The sequence below is a fragment of the Heptranchias perlo genome, chromosome 19, assembly GCF_035084215.1.
Source record: "Heptranchias perlo isolate sHepPer1 chromosome 19, sHepPer1.hap1, whole genome shotgun sequence".
Taxonomy (NCBI): domain Eukaryota; kingdom Metazoa; phylum Chordata; class Chondrichthyes; order Hexanchiformes; family Hexanchidae; genus Heptranchias; species Heptranchias perlo.
Genome location: NC_090343.1, coordinates 45,064,176 through 45,081,860, shown reverse-complemented (window position 1 = coordinate 45,081,860; position 17,685 = coordinate 45,064,176). Strand labels below are relative to the sequence as shown.

At 43.6% G+C, this 17,685-nt stretch overlaps 1 protein-coding gene across 1 annotated transcript in view; it reads right to left on the bottom strand.

Moving 5' to 3' along the window:
• slc35c2 (solute carrier family 35 member C2) overlaps positions 1–17,685 on the bottom strand; it is a 30,487-nt gene that overhangs the window by 6,481 nt on the left and 6,321 nt on the right. Inside the window, exons 4-7 of the mRNA XM_068000666.1 lie at positions 15,321–15,393; positions 5,973–6,141; positions 2,540–2,623; positions 1,408–1,583 (exon numbers count right to left, since the gene is read on the bottom strand). Coding sequence (XP_067856767.1) covers positions 1,408–1,583; positions 2,540–2,623; positions 5,973–6,141; positions 15,321–15,393 — 502 coding nt within the window. The remainder of the gene's footprint in view (positions 1–1,407; positions 1,584–2,539; positions 2,624–5,972; positions 6,142–15,320; positions 15,394–17,685) is intronic.

Genomic DNA, 17,685 nt, shown 5'->3' with positions numbered 1-17,685 from the left:
TGGTGAGAATGTGGAACTCGTGGTGGTTGAAGTAGATGGCATTGATGTTTTTAAGGGCAAGTTTGATGCATATGTGAGGAAGAAGGGACTAGAGGGATACTAGAGGGCAGTGTGGGAAGAAGCAATTAGAGTGGGACAAAGCTCATCAGCCTTGAATGGCCAGTTTTAGTGCTGTAGATTCTATGTGATTCTATACAATCTAGAGGCCCATTTGCACTCAGTTGTACTTCTAGTCTTGCTCTGTACACACCATCGGCAGGGACATGGCCCAAGTATACAGTGGAGTAGAATATCCTATCTGTATGTGGAGACTGGTCAAAGAAGGTTATTTGTTTCTAATGGATCTTCAACCCCGTTCTTTAAAAAAAGTTTAAAATCACAACCCAAAATTAAAAAGTGGGCTAACTCGCCTTTTTTTTAAATCATTGCTCGAGAAGATAATACCCCACAAATATGAGTAAGATATGTAACCCAGAAAAATCAAAGATCAAGGTTGTCCCTTCATGAAACTTTTCAACTGAAACTCATAACTTTCCCGCAGGATCTGCCCTCTTTGTGCAACAGCTTCAGTCCTTCAAACATAGGAGCTTGAATTTTTTTTTTGTGTTCTGTAATAAAACCTTCAAGGGCAAACTATCACCAACACCCATGGAATTGTACCCCAGCAAATGTCTTCAGGAGAGAAGGCAGAGGACAAAACTACTAAGAGAGTGTCTAAAGCATGCAGTTTTTTTCTCCCCTCTTCTGCTGAAGGCACAGATTCCTGATGAAAAGTTCCATGGGCAACAGCAGCCCTCTGGCACCTCATCCAAATGGCCATTTGTCATGTGCAAGCCTAGGTAATGAGTATCAGCAGGAAGGCATCACAGCCAAGCAGAGTTCTGGTGAAGGGTAGACAACCGAAACATGAAGACCTGTCTTTTCTCTTTACAGATGCCAATTGACCTATTGTGCATTTCCAAGTTTTATTACAGCCAAGCTCATTCCTTTCCTCACTCATGCATTTTCTAGCAGGAGTTACTGGATAGTCATATACCAAAAAAAGGCAAACATTTTTTTAAAAGCAGCTTTTTGTATATCAAAAGCACGATTATAGCACAGGCTATTTTTGCAAGGAATGAATTTGCAATCTATGTGCTATTTAAATTTGCCCAAATCCTGAGACTTCTCAGTCACTCACATAACAATGGGCCAATATAGAGATCTGATGAAGGGTCCCACTCAAAACACTAACCTAACTTTCTCCTTCAAATGCTGAGTAACCCAGTATGCATTTTTAGAACGGTGTGTTTTTACTTCAGATTTCCAGCATCCGCAGTTCTTATTGCCTCCATAGTCCGGACAAATACTTTGCGATCACGACTAGAACTTTTCTCTGTGACAGTGTTCAAGACCAGAGTGGCTCACCTTAAAAATACCCGCTACGGATAGGGTCAGGCTGGAGGTTTTAGCAACCAATAGGAATTCTGAGAAGCACAGTCCAAATGCCAGAAGTCCTCCTGCAGCCAATACAAGCATTATATGCAGCAAAGTAGAGGCCTCGTGGTAACGAAAAAGTTTCTCCGAGGTAGACAGGCTTAGTCCTTGAGAAAGGGAAAACTCAATGTTAGTAGAGCGCCGAGGGCCAGTTAAACTAGCAGTGATTTAATTCCTGTTTAAAATACGAAAGGATTTCTTCTGCATTTCAGTGACAGCTTGGCTCAACGGTACCACTCTCACCTCCGAGTCGAAGGTCAGGGGTTTAAGCCATAGTCAAGGCTGACACTGCAGCACAGCACTGAGGCCATACATCACTACCTTCAGAAGAGAGGGGAAAAAAACCTGTGCCATTTGGAGATGTTCACCGAGCACCCTCCCAATTCTATTAAACCCTGGTACTGCCTTCCCAACTCCCCTCCCACAGCCATCAGTCCTCCAATGCTCTCACAGGCCATGCCTCTACTCCAAATTCTCTCAGGCCCAGCTTTCCCACAACCTCATCCTCACTACTTCCACACCCAATGGCTCTCCTCCCTAATTCCCCCAGAATCCAACACCTCTCCATTTTTCTCTGACCCCAGCACCCCATTTCTAGTGTTCCCGCAGCCAAGGACCACTAGTGCAACTCAAAACTTGCAACAAAGGAAGTAAGGATCTGTGGACACAATGTGCACATCATATGCAAGACTCATAATACATTGTCCTCCCAGAGTCTTGCAGTCTGGACAAACACCAGACATCCAAGATCTACTGAACCCTAAAAGATCCTTTTGTTTTATACACCTAATTCTTTAAAGATAGGGCTGTCAAACAATCATGATTGAAGCAACTATATTGCTTTGACCTGTAGAGGTTTTTTTTACAGAAGCTTTTTTTTTTAACATTAAAGAAAGAACAGCACAAATATGACAACTTGTGACACTTGCTGTAGAGTTCCAAAAACAGACTTGCATTGAGATTATCCAACACTCATTGATCTGTATAGGTGATTATAGTGAATTTTTGGCCCGAGTTGTTCTTCACTCAGGTCTACAGAGCATCGTCCATCATCCCAACGTACCTTCATTGAACACAAACAGTGGGAAAAGGCCAATGAACATCAGCGGCTGGAGATGGTACATGGTGTCAATGGGATTCTGGAAACCTGAACAACAAGACAGATTAAAGTTTAGCCATTCCTTCACATCCTGATATTCCTTGGAAAACTGTAATAGGGCAAGTCTACTTCAATTTAAAAACAAACTTTTTACTTCAGTGGTTTCATAATAGCCAAAATAAACATAGAAAATAGGAGCAGGAGTAGATCATTCGGCCCTTCGAGCCTGCTCCGCCATTCAATATGATCATGGCTGATCCTCTATCTCAATACCATATTCCCGCTCTCTCCCCATACCCCTTGATGCCTTTTGCGTCTAGAAATCTATCTAGCTCTTTCTTAAATATATTCAGTGACTTGGCCTCCACAGCTTCTGTGGTAGAGAATTCCACAGGTTCACCACCCTCTGAGTGAAGAAATTTCTCCTCATCTCAATCCTAAATGTCCTACCCTGTATCCTGAGACTGTGGCCCCTTGTTCTGGACCCAAGCCAGGGGAAACATCCTCCCTGCATCCAGTCTGTCTAGCCCGGTCAGAATTTTATGTTTCAATGAGATCGCCTCTCAGATATCTAAACTCGAGTGAATACAGGCCAAGTCAACCCAATCTCTCCTCATACCATAGACCTGCCATCCCAAGAGTCAGTCTGGTGAACCTTCGCTGCACTCCCTCTACGGCAAGTATATCCTTTCTTAGGTTAGGAGACCAAAACTGCACACAATACTCCGGGTGTGGTCTCACCAAGGCCCTGTAAAACTGCAGTAAGACATCCTTGCTCCTATACTCAAATCCTCTTGCAATGAAGGCCAACATACCATTTGCCTTCCTAACTTCTTGCTGCACCTGCATGTTTGCTTTCAGTGACTGGTGTACAAGGACACCCAGGTCCCTTTGTACATCAACATTTCCCAATCTATCACCATTTAAATAATACTCTGCCTTTCTGTCTTTCCTTCCAAAGTGGATAACTTCACATTTATCCACATTGTACTGCACTTGCCATGTATTTGCCCACTCACTCAACTTGTCTAAATCACCTTGAAGCCTCTTTGCATCCTCCTCACAACTCACGATCCCACCTAGTTTTGTGTCATTAGCAAACTTGGAAATATTATATTTGGTTCCCTCATCCAAATCACTGATATATATTGTGAATAGCTGGGGCCCAAGCACTGATCCCTGCGGTACCCCACTAGACACTGCCTGCCACCCCGAAAAAGACCCATTTATTCCTACTCTCCGCTTCCTGTCTGTTAACCAATTTTCAATCCATGCCAGTATACTACCCCCAATCCCATGTGCTTTAATTTTGCACATTAACCTCTTATGTGGGACTTTATCAAAGGCCTTCTGAAAATCCAAATAAACCACATCCACTGGTTCTCCCTTATCTATTCTACCAGTTACATCCTCAAAAGACTCCAGTAGGTTTGTCAAACATGATTTCCCTTTCATAAATCCATGTTGACTTTGTCTAATCCCGTTGATATTTTCTAAGTGTCCTGTTATCACATCCTTTATAAACAGACTCTATCATTTTCCCTACTACTAAAATAAAGCTGAAAACATGGAAATAAAATGGAAAATAAAAGCGTATAATACAGTGGCAACATTCAGTATGAGCAGAACCAACATGGGATATGAAATCTGGTAAAAAGACAAAAATGAAACAAGATTCACACAACCTTCTGCACCAAGGACACATTAAGAGTACCTAGGCTGTGCTGAGCAGGTCAGAGTTTAACAACTTTAAATCTTAACCACTGCACCCATTTTCTTGGACAGCAGGTATTGGTAATGGAGGATGGCTGCACCAGAGCCACTAGGAGTGGAGGAGGTGTGGGTTAGTGCTTGGGGTAGGGGTCCCCTATTGGCACACACTCCTGGGTTCTACCCGCCTTTCTCCGCCATGTACCTGGGCCACAGGAGCCATCTTCTCTTTGCCAGAGTTTCCATGCTTCCCTCTCCCTCTGCTTTCTGTTGTAACTCCTCTGAACATTTTTTTCTTTACTTGTCCCATTACCACCCTCCTTGCCTTGCACCATTATCCCTCGTCATTTAATCACTCCTGCCCTCCACCCTATCACAGACCTTCCCCATTGTTCTTTCCTCCCCCCTTTCTTCCTCCCACCTCCCGTTTCTGTACTTGCTTAAAAACTGTTTATTTCTAACATCTTCCAGTTCTGATGAAAGGTCATCGACCTGAAACGTTAACTCTACTTCTCTCTCCACAGATGCTGCCTGACTTGCTGAGTATTTCCAGCATTTTCTGCTTTTATTTCAGGATATATTTGGCAGCTTCTGGAACCAGAACACATGTTCAGACCTGGACTAACTCTGAAGCATCTGGAGTTATGAATAATCAGCACAGGCCAAACCCCAGGGTTCTGTCTAGGTCTTAAGTTGGAAATGAAGCAAATTTTCATCTATTTATTCACATAAATAAACAGTGTATTTTGATGGTGCACAGTTTCAATCGGTACCACTTCAATTTTTTCTCCAAATGTATCTGTGCCAGTTGAATTCAAAAAGGACCCCAATTCAATCTAATGACAAATCCAGTGTCAGTTAACAATATCTTAGAAGTAGTGCACTGTAATTCATTCTACCAACTATATGCCAAATAATACATAATTGTTTTCATTGTTGCAGGCAGAAAACCAAATTTTGCTAGTTTGTCAGGATCAAGCAGAATCCAGCTTTGAGACCCCATTCACCTGAAGCCTGACCCAGTTTCACAGGCACCAACAGGTGAGACAGGCACACTAATGTGTGTCATTCCTGCTAGCTCCCGGCCATGCAGTTTAGAGGTGCCACTAGATTTAGGGGATGAATTGCTGAATGATCCAAGTACAACAATTTTTGATTTTTGCACGAGAAAAATATAATAAATGGCTAGAAAGGCAGCACCTAGGGAGGGAAGAGCAGAGCAAGCAACTGCTCCCCTTGTGTTTCTTAAGAGATTGTCTTTACCTTATTCAGGGATGGGGTGGATTAATTCCCATAACTTCTCAGCTACTGCCTCAGTTGTTTGCGTTTGCCCTGGAGTTATACCAGACGTTTTAAAATTCCTGTACTCCAGGGAATCACCCCATCAGTCCCTATGGCTCCCCAGAGCACAGAAATTTTGAATCTGCTATTAACTCCCTCAGTGGGCGTGCACATTGTGCCTCAGTCCTACCTCCCCCAGTGCTTCGTGCAAGTTGGTGCTCATGTTGATCAGGGAGGAGTAGTTGGCCTCTATGAGGAGACAGACTGTCTGAAAAGCTCAAAAAAGCATCACATATGCACAATATTACACATATTACAGCTTTTACACAAAATCCCACCATGTAGATACCCAGTTATGGACTCCTTTCCACTCCAAAAAGGTGTCGTACTGAGGTAATGAAATTACCTAGCTCTGCCTTCTGAGTAAGAATCTGCGTCAGCGTCCACCGTATGCCTCCGACGAAGGATGCGACCAGCACCAGAATGAATCCTTTCATGTTAAACTGGGTTGACTTGTACGTAAACATGAAGAGGCCTCCAGCTATTAACAAGATTACCACGATCAGCCATGGTCTCTGGGAACAAAAACAGCAACACAGCCAACAGATTATTGAATAAATAACTAAACTATCAAATATATCTCCACTCAATAAAGTAAGCAGGCAATATATCAAATATTTCTAGTGTAAGGTTCCCACCCAAAACATTTCTTGCAGACAGTCTTTGCAGCACTTTGTTTGAGAAACCTGAAATAAAAACAGGTCAGGTATTCATGAAATTGAAATTAAGGAAGGAAAAAAAACACCAAGTGACATTGGACCAAATAGGCCTGGAGGGCGAGCGACATTATATAACTGCCCAAGAAAGCCCCCTTGGTGTATTCCATATCACCTTTTTTTTGAACGTTGTAAAACGTCATTATGAAAGCCAGGTTTGGGTGCCCTTTCAGCGATCTCCAAGGTTATTCAGCAGCGCAGTCTCCACCTGCTGCAACGGCCAGTTAATGGAAAGGTTATACTGTCACATCCCACAGTATGACACCACACTCAAAGCTGCTACACCAACTTCATGGCAGCATGTTCAGAGTTACTGCCTGTCATGTGCGACCTACAGCGGGAGTGGCTTTCAATTTCATAAGTGACATTATTTGCAATTTAAAAATAAACACAAAGTATCTTTAAAATATGCTGCACAAAGGACAAGTAATATCATCCAAAAGTTTCAAATGGAACACCTGACCTGCAGTGTTGACCCACAACTCTTTATAATGTAAAAAAGTTACAACATTCTCATTGCACTATTCTATTTTTTTAAAAACTAACTCCCCTGGCTACAATATACCCATTTTCACCCAATGCAGTCTCACGCACCCCAGTCACAGCTTACCTAGGAACACTGCCTGCAGCTCTGTGTCACTCATCCCAGCTCCAGGATCTACAGTTCAATATTACGCAGCTTGACTCTACTAAACCCATTTACACAAACTGCACACTCCAAAGACAGTCTCAATTTTAGTGACCAATATTCACCCATTCGCAAAGTGTTGCGCAATCACTTGCACACATACTTTTTAAAAAAAATTCATTCTCAGGAGCAAGGCTGGCATTTATTGCCCATCCCTAGTTGCCCTTGAGAAGGTGGTGGTGAGCTGCCTTCTTGAACTGTTGCAGTGTGGTGAAGGTTCTCCCACAGTGCTGTTAGGCAGAGAGTTCCAGGATTTTGACCCGGCAATGATGAAGGAACGGCGATATATTTCCAAGTCGGGATTGTGTGTAACTTGGAGGTGAACTTGGAGGTGATGGTGTTCCCATGGACCTGCTGCTCATGTCCTTCTAGGTGGCAGAGGTCACGGGTTTGGGAGGTGCTGCTAAAGCGCGGCCTTGACAAGTTGCTGCAGTGCATCCTGTAGATAGTACACACTGTGCGCCGATGGTGGTGGGAATGGATATTTATGGGTGGTGGATGGGCTGCCTATCAAACGGACTGCTTTGTCCTGGGTGGTGTCGAGCTTCTTGAGCCCATCCTGCCCACTGCTGGTTTGAGATTAAAAATAAAAGGGCTAGTTTATCCAATTAGCCCTTTCTATTCCCAATTTTTTTTTTAGGGTTTTTAACTCTTGACCTGTGCCAGGGGTATGGAACTCAACAGCAATGTTTCAAGTGATTTCATGGGTTGTCAAGTTACTTGCCACATACGTATTTCTCCAGTCACAAAAACAGTGTGCTTGTTTAACCTGCAAACATTCTCGATAGCTTTGTAGAGAAGTGCTGTGCTTAGTATGCAATTGGAACAACTAAACCAGAAGACCCCAGGTTTAATCTCTGCCCTGTGCCAAAGTCAGCTGTTGCTGAGATTTTTTTTTTGGGGGGGGGGGGGGGGGGGGGGTGGAAAACATACGATTGACTCCGGACCTTTGGGCTCGGGAGGAGGAGAACTAAAACGATCCAAGTTCCCACTTCTGATTGCTACAATGTGTTGGAGTCTGGTCATCGGTTCAGGAAAGAATCAGCCAGACAATGATGCCCTTCATGGTAGAAGAGCATGCCAATCCCCTTACCATCTACGCTCACCCATGAAAACAGCCACCTGACAAGGTGCTAGAGGGCTGTCAGCACACATGGGGCCAGGCCTCAGCACTTCTAGGAGAGAAGAGAAGAAAATAAAATGAAGCCCAAATATTCAGCACTTTACTTCCACAATGTCTGTAAACCACCCCTACTCTCCCACTCAAATCCAGATCAACTGTTATCTACTTACAAAAAAACCATCAACAACTTGCATTTATATAGCACCTTTAACATAGTAAAACGTCTCAAGGCATGTCACAGGAGCGTTATCAAACAAAATTTGAGCCACATAGAGATATTAGGACAGGTGACCAAAAGCTTTGTCAAAGAGGTAGGTTTTAAGGAGCATCTTAAAGGAGGAGAGAGAGAGGCGGAGAGGTTTAGGGAGGGAATTCCAGAGCGTTGGGCCTAGGCAGCTGAAGGCATGGCCGCCAATGGTGGAGTGAGTAAAGACGAGGATGCGCAGGAGACCAGAATTGGAAGAGCCAGAACTAGGGGCCACAGTTTAAAAATAAGGAGTCTCCCATTTAAGACAGAGATCAGGAGAACTTTTTTCTCTCAGAGGGTCGTGAGTCTGTGGAACTCCCTTCCCCAGAGAGCGATGGAGGTAGGGTCATTGAATATTTTTAAGGCCAAGTTAGATATATTCATGATTAACAAGGGAGTCAAAGGCTATAGTAGGTAGACGGGAAAGTAGGGTTGAGGTCACAATCAGATCAGTCATGATCTTATCAAATGGCAGAGCAGGCTCGAGGTGCCGAATGGCCTACTCCTGCTCTTAATTTGTATGTTCGTAGTTTTGAACACCCCCACAAACATCTTTAAGCTGCATTTACACCATAACTAGTATTAGCGTGTAGCTAACAGCACAGGTGAGGAAAGTGCAACTGGAGGAGGTTACAGAGATAGGGAGGGGCGAGGCCGTGGAGCGATTTGAAAACAAGGAAGAGAATTTTAAATTCGAGGCTTTGCTGGACCGGGAGCCAATGTGGATCAGCGATCACAGTGGTGATGGGTGAACGGGACTTGGTGTGAGTTAGGATGCGGGCAGCAGAGTTTTGAATGAGGTCAAGTTTATGGAGGGTGGAAGATGGGAGGCCAGCCAAGAGAGTATTGGAATAGTCAAGTCTAGAGGTAACAAAAGCATGGATGACTGTTTCAGCAGCAGATGAGCTGAGGCAGGGGCATGAACGGGCGACGTTACGGAGGTGGAAATAGGGGGTCTTGGTGATGGAGTGGATATATGGTTGGAAGCTCATCTCACGGTCAAATTAGGATGCCAAGGTTGTAAATGGTCTGATTCAGCCTCAGACAGTGGCTAGGGCACGGAGTTTGTGGCAGAGACTGAAGACAGTGGCTTCAGTCTTACCCATATTTAGTTGGAGGAAATTTCTGCTCATTCAGCACTGGTGTCAGACAAGCAGCGTGACAAATCAGAGACAGTGGAGTGGTCGAGAGAGGTGCTGGTGGTGGTGGTGGTGAGATAGAGCTCGGTGTCATCAGCGTACACGTGGAATCTAGTGTTATGTTTTTGGAACATGTTGCCGAGGGGCAGCATGTAGATGAAAAATAGGAGGGGGCCAAGGATAAATCCTTGGGGGCGCCAGAGTTAATGGTGTGGGAGCAGGAAGAGAAGCCATTTCAGGTGATTCTCTGGCTATGAATGGATAGATAAGAATTGAACTTGTGGAAACATTTTCTCTACGTCTACCCTATCAAACCCTTTCATTTTCTAGAGAAAAGAGCCCCAGCCTGTTCAGCCTTTCCTGATAAGGATATCCTCTCAGTTCTGGTATCATCCTTGTGAATCTTTTTTGCGTCCTCTCCAATGCCTCTACATCCTTTCTTTAATATGGAGACCAGAACTGCACAGTACTCCAAGTGTGGTCTAACCAAGATTCTATACAAGTTTAACATAACTTTTCTGCTTTTCAATTCTATCCCTCTAGAAATGAACCCTAGTGCTTGATTTCCCTTTTTTTTTTAATGGCCTTATTAATCTACGTCGCTATTTTTAGTGATTTGTGTATCTGTATCCCATTTAGACTCTTATTATCCAAGCAGTATGGGCCCTCCTATTCTTCCTACCAATAAATGTACCACCTCACACTTATCTATATTGAAGTTCATTTGCCAATTACGCGCCCCCATTCTGCAAGTTTATTAATGTCCGCTTGCAATTTGACGCGTTCTTCCTTTGTATTAACTATACCCCCCAATTTGGTGTCGTTCGCATATTGAGATTGTACTTCCGATTCCCGAATCCAAATAGTTAGTGTAAATTGTGAAGAACAGTGGTCCCAGCACCGATCCCTGTGGAACACCACTTCCCATCTTTTGCCAGTCTGAGTAACTGCCTTTAACCCCTACTCTCTGTTTTTTATTTTGTAGCCAGCTTGCTGTTCATTCTGCTACCTGTCTCCTGACTCCGCATGCTCTGACCTTAGTCATCAGTCTACCATGCGGTACCTTACTGAAGGCTTTTTGAAAATACAAATATATTACATCTACTGCGTTATCCTTGTCTATTCTTTCTGTTACTTCTTCAAAGAATTAAATAAGGTTGGTCAAGCATGGCTTTCCCTTCTGAAATCCATGCAGACTACTCTTCATTATATTTTCATTTTCTAGGTATATTTTTCTATTACATCTTTGAGTAATGATTCCATTATCTTTCCTACCACCGACATTAAGCTAACAGGAGAGGACTTGTTCTATCTCCCTTTTTAAATACAGGAATATTAGCTGTCCACCAGTCTTCTGGCACTATTCCCTTTTCTAATGAATTTTTACATATATGTAATAGTGCCTCTGCTATCTCCTCCCTAACTTCTTTTAATATTCACGGATGCAATCCATCCAGACCAGGGTTTTATCCTTGCTAAGTTTGATTAGTTTATCAATTATCTCCCTCCTTTCTATCTTAAATGTTTTAATATTTTTTTTGACCTCTTCTTCTGATGTCATGTCCACCCTGTTAATCTCTTTGGTAAATACTGAGGCGAAGTAATTATTCGATATTTCTGCCATTTCGCTGTCGTTACCTATGAGTTTATCTTGTGCATCCCTTAGTGGCCCTATCCCTATCCTGATTTTTCTTTTGTTATGTATGTGTCTGTAGAATACTTTACTATTTCTTCTTATATTTCTTGATAATTTAAGTGCGTAGTTCCTTTTTGCTTTCTTAATTTTTTTTTGACTTCTTTCCTAACCTCTTCGTATTCCCTTTTGTCATCCTCTCCTTTATTTTGTCAGTGTACTTAGTGTATGCCTTTTTCTTGAGTTTCAGTTTTACCCATATCTCTTTATTCATCATGGTGTTTCATTATTGGCTAGTTTGTTCTTGCTTTTTAGAGGAATATACTTCTCCTGATATATTTCTCCTGAACTCTATTGATCACCATTTTAAATATTTCCCACTGCTGTTCTATCTTTTTGTCTGTCAAAATTTTTTTCCCGTTTACCTTCCCTAGTTCCATTCTTATCCCCTCAAAATTCACTTTTTTCCAATCTATTACTTTGGTCTTTGTCTTACTTATATCTTTCTCAATCATTATTTTAAACCTTATTATGTTATGATCGCAATAGCCTAGATATTCCCCTACGCTTACTTCTCTTACCTGCTGTGGCTCATTTCCCATTACTAGATCCAGCAGTGATTCCTCTCTTGTTGGGCTTCTCACATACTGGGTAAGAAAGCAGACCTGTACACACTGTAAAAATCCCATTCCCTTTTCCCTTTCTCTTCTTGCCAATTTATTTGGGGGGGGCGGGGGGTAGTTGAAATCTCCCATGATTATTATTCAATGTTTTTTTTACTAATTTCATAGCTTTGTCTACATATTTCATCCTCCACTTCCCTTCCACTATTAGGTAGTCTGTAGAATATCCCTATTAACGTGACCGATCCCTTCTTATCCTTTGTCTCAATCCATATGGATTCTGTTTCTATCTTATTGTTACTACGTCCCTTTTTTTCTATTGCCATTATGTTGTCTCTAATTGGAACAGCTACCCCATTCCCCCCTTCTTCCTTCCCTATGCTTTCTAAATACATCATATCCTGCAATATTTAACTGCGAGTCCTGTTTCTTATGTAGCCATGTTTCAGTTAACCCTACCACATCTGGCTCCTCGTTATGAATTATTGTCTCCAGTGAGAAGTTTGGCTTGGTGGGCTAGGGGAAGGGAGGGAAGTGGCAGAGGCAGCTGAATGGATGGTCTCAATCTTCGCAACAAAAAAGTCCATGAGCTCCTTGTTCTTTTTGTTGGAGGTGAGGGTGGAGGAGGCACGGGAGAGGGGTTTAAGAAGATGTTTTTGTAGTGAAGAGAAGCAAGGGATTCTCTTTGCTGATCCTGGAATGAGCAGTTTTGGCAGAGGATAGCAGGACCAGATAGTGCTTTATGTGGTCCAGCCAGATCAGGTGATGAATGGCTAAACCAGTTGTCCACCATAAACGTTCAAATCTGCACCCCTTAGACTTGAGAGCAAAGATGAGGGCTATACCTGGGGAAATGACCTGGGTGAGAGACAGTAATGGTATTAATGGGGACAAGGGCACCAAAGGTAGAGGTGAGGGTGTGATTGAGCAAATTGGTAGCTGCAGAAATGTCGTGGTGAATGGTGGACCAAAGACTAGACAGTTGGGAATTTGAAAGCGCCATTGTAAGTGACTTAGGGGAGAGTTTTTTCCGGGTGGGGGGGACACAGAAGGAAATGGGGTTGGGAGGGGGAAGGGGGATGTGAGTAGAGAGGGATACATGGAAGATATCAGAGATGGCCTTATCTGTGATTGACAAGATGGGAGTAGAGAGGCCACGTGAGATGGCAAGGTCAAGGGAGTGGCCGCAAACATGGGTAGGGGGTTTATATGGAGGGAGAGATTAAGGGAGGGTAGGAGGGCCAGTGAACTCAGAGGAGACACAGCATGATGTGTTGAGATGGAGGTTGAAAGCATAGAGGATGAGAAGTCGCTTGGTCCAGAGGCTGAGGGAGGAAAGCAGCGAAGATATCGCGTTGAGAAACTTGGCGTGGTACTTGGGTGGGCGGTAGAGAACGAGAATTTTAAAAGGAATGGTGAGAGGGATTGAACAAGGTGTGATGTTCAAAGGAGGAGAAGGTGCCAGAGGAATAGGGGGACAGACCAAGGTGTTATTTGGTGATAAGGGCCACACTACCACTATGGCGTACTGGGTGGGGCAAGTGGTGGAAGGTATAGCCAGGCGGGGAGGCTTCATTAAGGGGGAAGGTATCATCACCCGTCAGCCAGATTTCCGTCAAGGCCATGATGTTGATGCAATCATCCACAACAAGCTCGTGGATGGCAAGTACCTTGCTAACAATTGAACGGACATTCTGGAGGGAGCTGCAAAGAGGGGTGGTGATTGCTGATCCGCTGGCAAAGTCCACAGGGTCAGTGCTGGGAGGGGCGAGTGAGACAGGAAGAAGATTGGCAAGATTAGGCCCCAGGGGCACGCTGGGTGGGAAGGTCAGAGAGAGTGTAGGATGGGGCAGTTGGGGTTGATACTTGTAAGGAGGCAGCGATGGGTGTCGCAATGGGCCCTTCGGAGGATGCCAAGTGAGGCACAGAGGGAAGCTGTGGGCTTATCTAAGAGGGAAGTCAAGCTTGGGATGGCGGCAGGACAGTAGGAAGGTCGAGGAGTGGTGAAGTGTTGGGGTAGGCATTTGCGGGGGGCAGAGTACCCGAGAGGGGAGAAATGAAACAAGGCATGATGACAGGAGAGAGAGGCCTAGGAGGGGTAAAGAGATAAGAAGCGATGGGCTCAGGTCTGGAGCGGCAGCCAAAACGTGATTGCAAATGGACACTCAAGTTACATAGGTGTAGTTACAAAGCAAGATTAGGATAGATATGTCCTGGTAATAATTGAGGAATAGAGAGAAGACAATGGGAGGGAGTCCAAAGTTAAAGTCAGAGGTCCCGTGGTAGGATAAACTTGATGTAGGTAGGTTGAAGTCAGCTTGGAGCATCAACGAATTGATGTCCAGGTTCGGAGACGGGTGTGGAGCATGATTGAGTAGGATAGGATATCGGAGGACACACTGCTGGAGGTATTTCCATGTTAATGAAGAGCCAGGAGGTGTGCAGAATCAATCGCAGGACAGGAAAACAGTGGCGAAGTTGGAGGTCACTCTAAGATCTAGAAGCAGCGGAGAAATGGACAACAGCTCAGGAGAGTGACTTTCTGGCCACGAACCACACTGTAGCAAAATAAAGCTGAAAAACCAGTAGGACAGTCATAAATCAGCAGGTAACAGCAGCGGTGGGGGATGGGCTGCAGGCTAGATAAGGTTACCTTACAACGTAAGCAATTGGATAGCAGATCAGAGTCACACCAGCTGAGTATTATAATGAAGTCCAGTGTAGTCTAGTGGAGTAGCGTAGTCTTGACGGCAGAGAAGTCCAGGAATTTGGAAGCCAAATTTGAACAAAGATCCAGAGCACACAGATAAAAACAAAGAGCAGGCATGGTTGGGGGATGGGCAGTGGGCCCAGCTAACTTCAACTTGCAGCTTGAACTTGTAGTTAGGGCTAAATGACCCCACTATTAGAGCAAGGTGAACTTAAACAGTGGAAGAGGGGAGATTGGGGGAGAAAGGGCAACAGATAACCAAGATTAGAGTCTCACAGCAAAGGATCTCCCTAGGGAGCTGCCAGCCTAGGAGCCATCTTGATAAATCACACTTCCAAAACCTCCAATCACATCATCAACAAGGTTATTCATCTCTGAACCTTCATCCTCTCACTCTAGATCACAACCTGTCTCTCCCACCGATCCATCAATACTATGCTCAGTGTTTCTCTGAACTGTTCTCTTGTCTTTTTAAGCTGCAAATATGCTGTCCTAAAATGCGTTTCCTCTTCCCTAATTCACCACTGTTGAAATCAAGACCATGTCCGACTAGCTCATTCTTTCCCAACATCTCAGAACTGTGGATCTTTTTACTTCCCTTATTCTTCACTTCCTATGGACTTTTAAAACCCAAGCGAGGCATAGGTCTCACCACTACTTCCTGATTTACTTCATCGGGGCTTTTCAGCCTAGGTAGTCCTGCACATTGGCCTCTGTTTCTCAACTAAAAAGTAACCTATCCACGGGAACCTTATCACATTCACAGTATGATTCCAGTAATGATTTACCCTCGTAGCTGAAGGGGCAATGCTTACCAATTTCTCTAGCTTGAATACGACTGAAAAAAATAAAATAAATAAGATAGCAGTTGATTTTGTCATTGTGTACCTGAAATAAAGAGAGAGCAGGATTTAGAACCAATGTAAGGAAGGAACACACATAATCTCAGTTATCATCAATCAGAATCAGTGCAAGGAAGCAACTCAAACATGTCTTCAGCTGAGAAATTTGTCATCCTTGAAAATGTAGAGACAATGAAGGTCTGGTGAGGTACTGGACCATATAGAATCAGGAGATACCAGAATCAATCCTTGGTGTCTCCTTAGTTCACAAGAGAAATACTAATGTGGAAGACCATTTGCCAATACAGAATAGAGACTAATCCCATATCACAGCAAGTGCCATTTCTTAAATGTCTCCAAGGCTGTTTCCTCCTCCACGTTGATCACTCTGTATGAACAGCTCGCTGACATCCGTCTTAAGTGTGCCTTTCGCTAGGTTCACCCCTTGCCCTATCAGTTTAATTTGAAGCAATGTTCTTGATTTACATTTACTATCTTATACACCCCCTTGAGGTCCCCACTTAATTGACTCCTTTGATGACTGAAAAGCCTGAAATTCTTTAGCCTCTCCTTATAACTCCTGATGCTAGCGTTCAGTCTCGTGGCTCACCTCTGCACCAGCTCCAGTGTTTCAATGTTGTCCTTATACCTCAAATGAACAAATGTGGACACAGTGTTCAAGGTGCTGACTGACCAGAGTACAGTTTTGAGAGGATATTATGCTTTATGCTGTTTTGTCTATACAGTACAGCATTCTATTTGCTTTATTGATGTCCTGTCACTGTAGGTGGGCAATGTTAAGAGCTGAACATACTAAAACCCAATGTCTTTAAATTTTCTTCCAATGTGCAGTACTTTATGCGTACTTGCACTGAATTTCATGTGCCACTTACAGATTCTAACCGATTTATATTGTAGGTCCTTGGCTGCCTCGCTAGTTTGTCATTGTTTGCCAATTTGACCAATTAACATTGTTGTTAATGGAAATTAGAATCAGTAGGGGTACCAATACTGATGCCTGGGGCACTCTGCTCAGTACTTGCGCCACTCAAATTCACTTCCCAAATAAATATCTGCTCCTTCCGACTGTTCATCCAACTCCTTACCCATTCCCAGGTTTTACCTTGAATTCCCACTTCAAGTTTTAACTAGTAGCCTTTTACCCAAACCGCAAATAGGAGTATGAACCCAAATAGGCTCCAGAGCAGGTTTAAATTCCTCCTTGTGCTGTTAGGGTACTTCGTAATTAATCAATAAAATGAAATAAAGTTAGTTTTTAAAATCGGTGTTTTGCCAGAAGGTCACTGGGCAATCTCCTGTCCTCACCCAACATTTCCGGTAGGAGTCACTGGAAGACAATCTAGAGCAAGAATATGCTCATTTTCCCCTACCAAACACAGGGCACCAAGGCTCAAAATCAGTTCACTCGCCCAAGTCAAACCCAAGACCTTCCTGGTTTGTATGGCTCAGCTACTTAATGCCTTAACTCGCTGAACCATCAGGGGAAGCAAAAGACCATAAGAAATAGGAGCAGGAGTAGGCTATATGGCCCCTCGAGCCTGCTCCACCATTCAGTAAGATCATGGCTGATCTTCTACCCCAACTCCACTTTCCTGCCCTATTCCCATATCCCTTGATTCCCTTAGTATCCAAAAATCTATTGATCTCAGTTTTGAATATACTCAACAACTGAGCATCCACAGTCCTCTGGGGTAGAGAATTCCAAAGATTCACTGGATGACAATCTAGAACAGGAACTCTGCTCATTTGGAGGAGGACCCAGTCTTTATGAGTGGGAAGGACTTCCCCCTTATCTGCTGAACACACCAGTCACTAATGGGGAGATAACTATGGATGAATTGGAAAACACAAAGGAAGTCCAACATACCAGGTTCAGTACTGGAACTAATGGAAATTTGGCTCATTCTTTGAAACATTTTGCTGAAGGGTTTGTGGTTTAGTCTGATAACACAGTGACAATGATAGTCTGCTGCATATTGTAAGCTCAGAGGGTCTTGATTCAGAAAGGGCTTGATATAGTAAGATGCCAAATCACAACAACAACTTGCATTTATATAGCACCTTTAACGTAGTAAAACATCCCAAGGCACTTCACAGCAGCATTATCAAACAAAATTTGACATCAAGCCACATAAGGAGATATTAGGACAGGTGACCAAAAGTTTGGTCAAAGAGGTAGGTTTAAAGAAGCGTCTTAAAAGGAGGAAAGCGAGGTGGAGGGGTTTAGGGAGAGAATTCCAGAACTTAGGGCCTACACAGCTGAAGGCAAGGTTAGAGATAGTTATCAGTGGTGAATAGATCTCAAAGATGCAAAAAG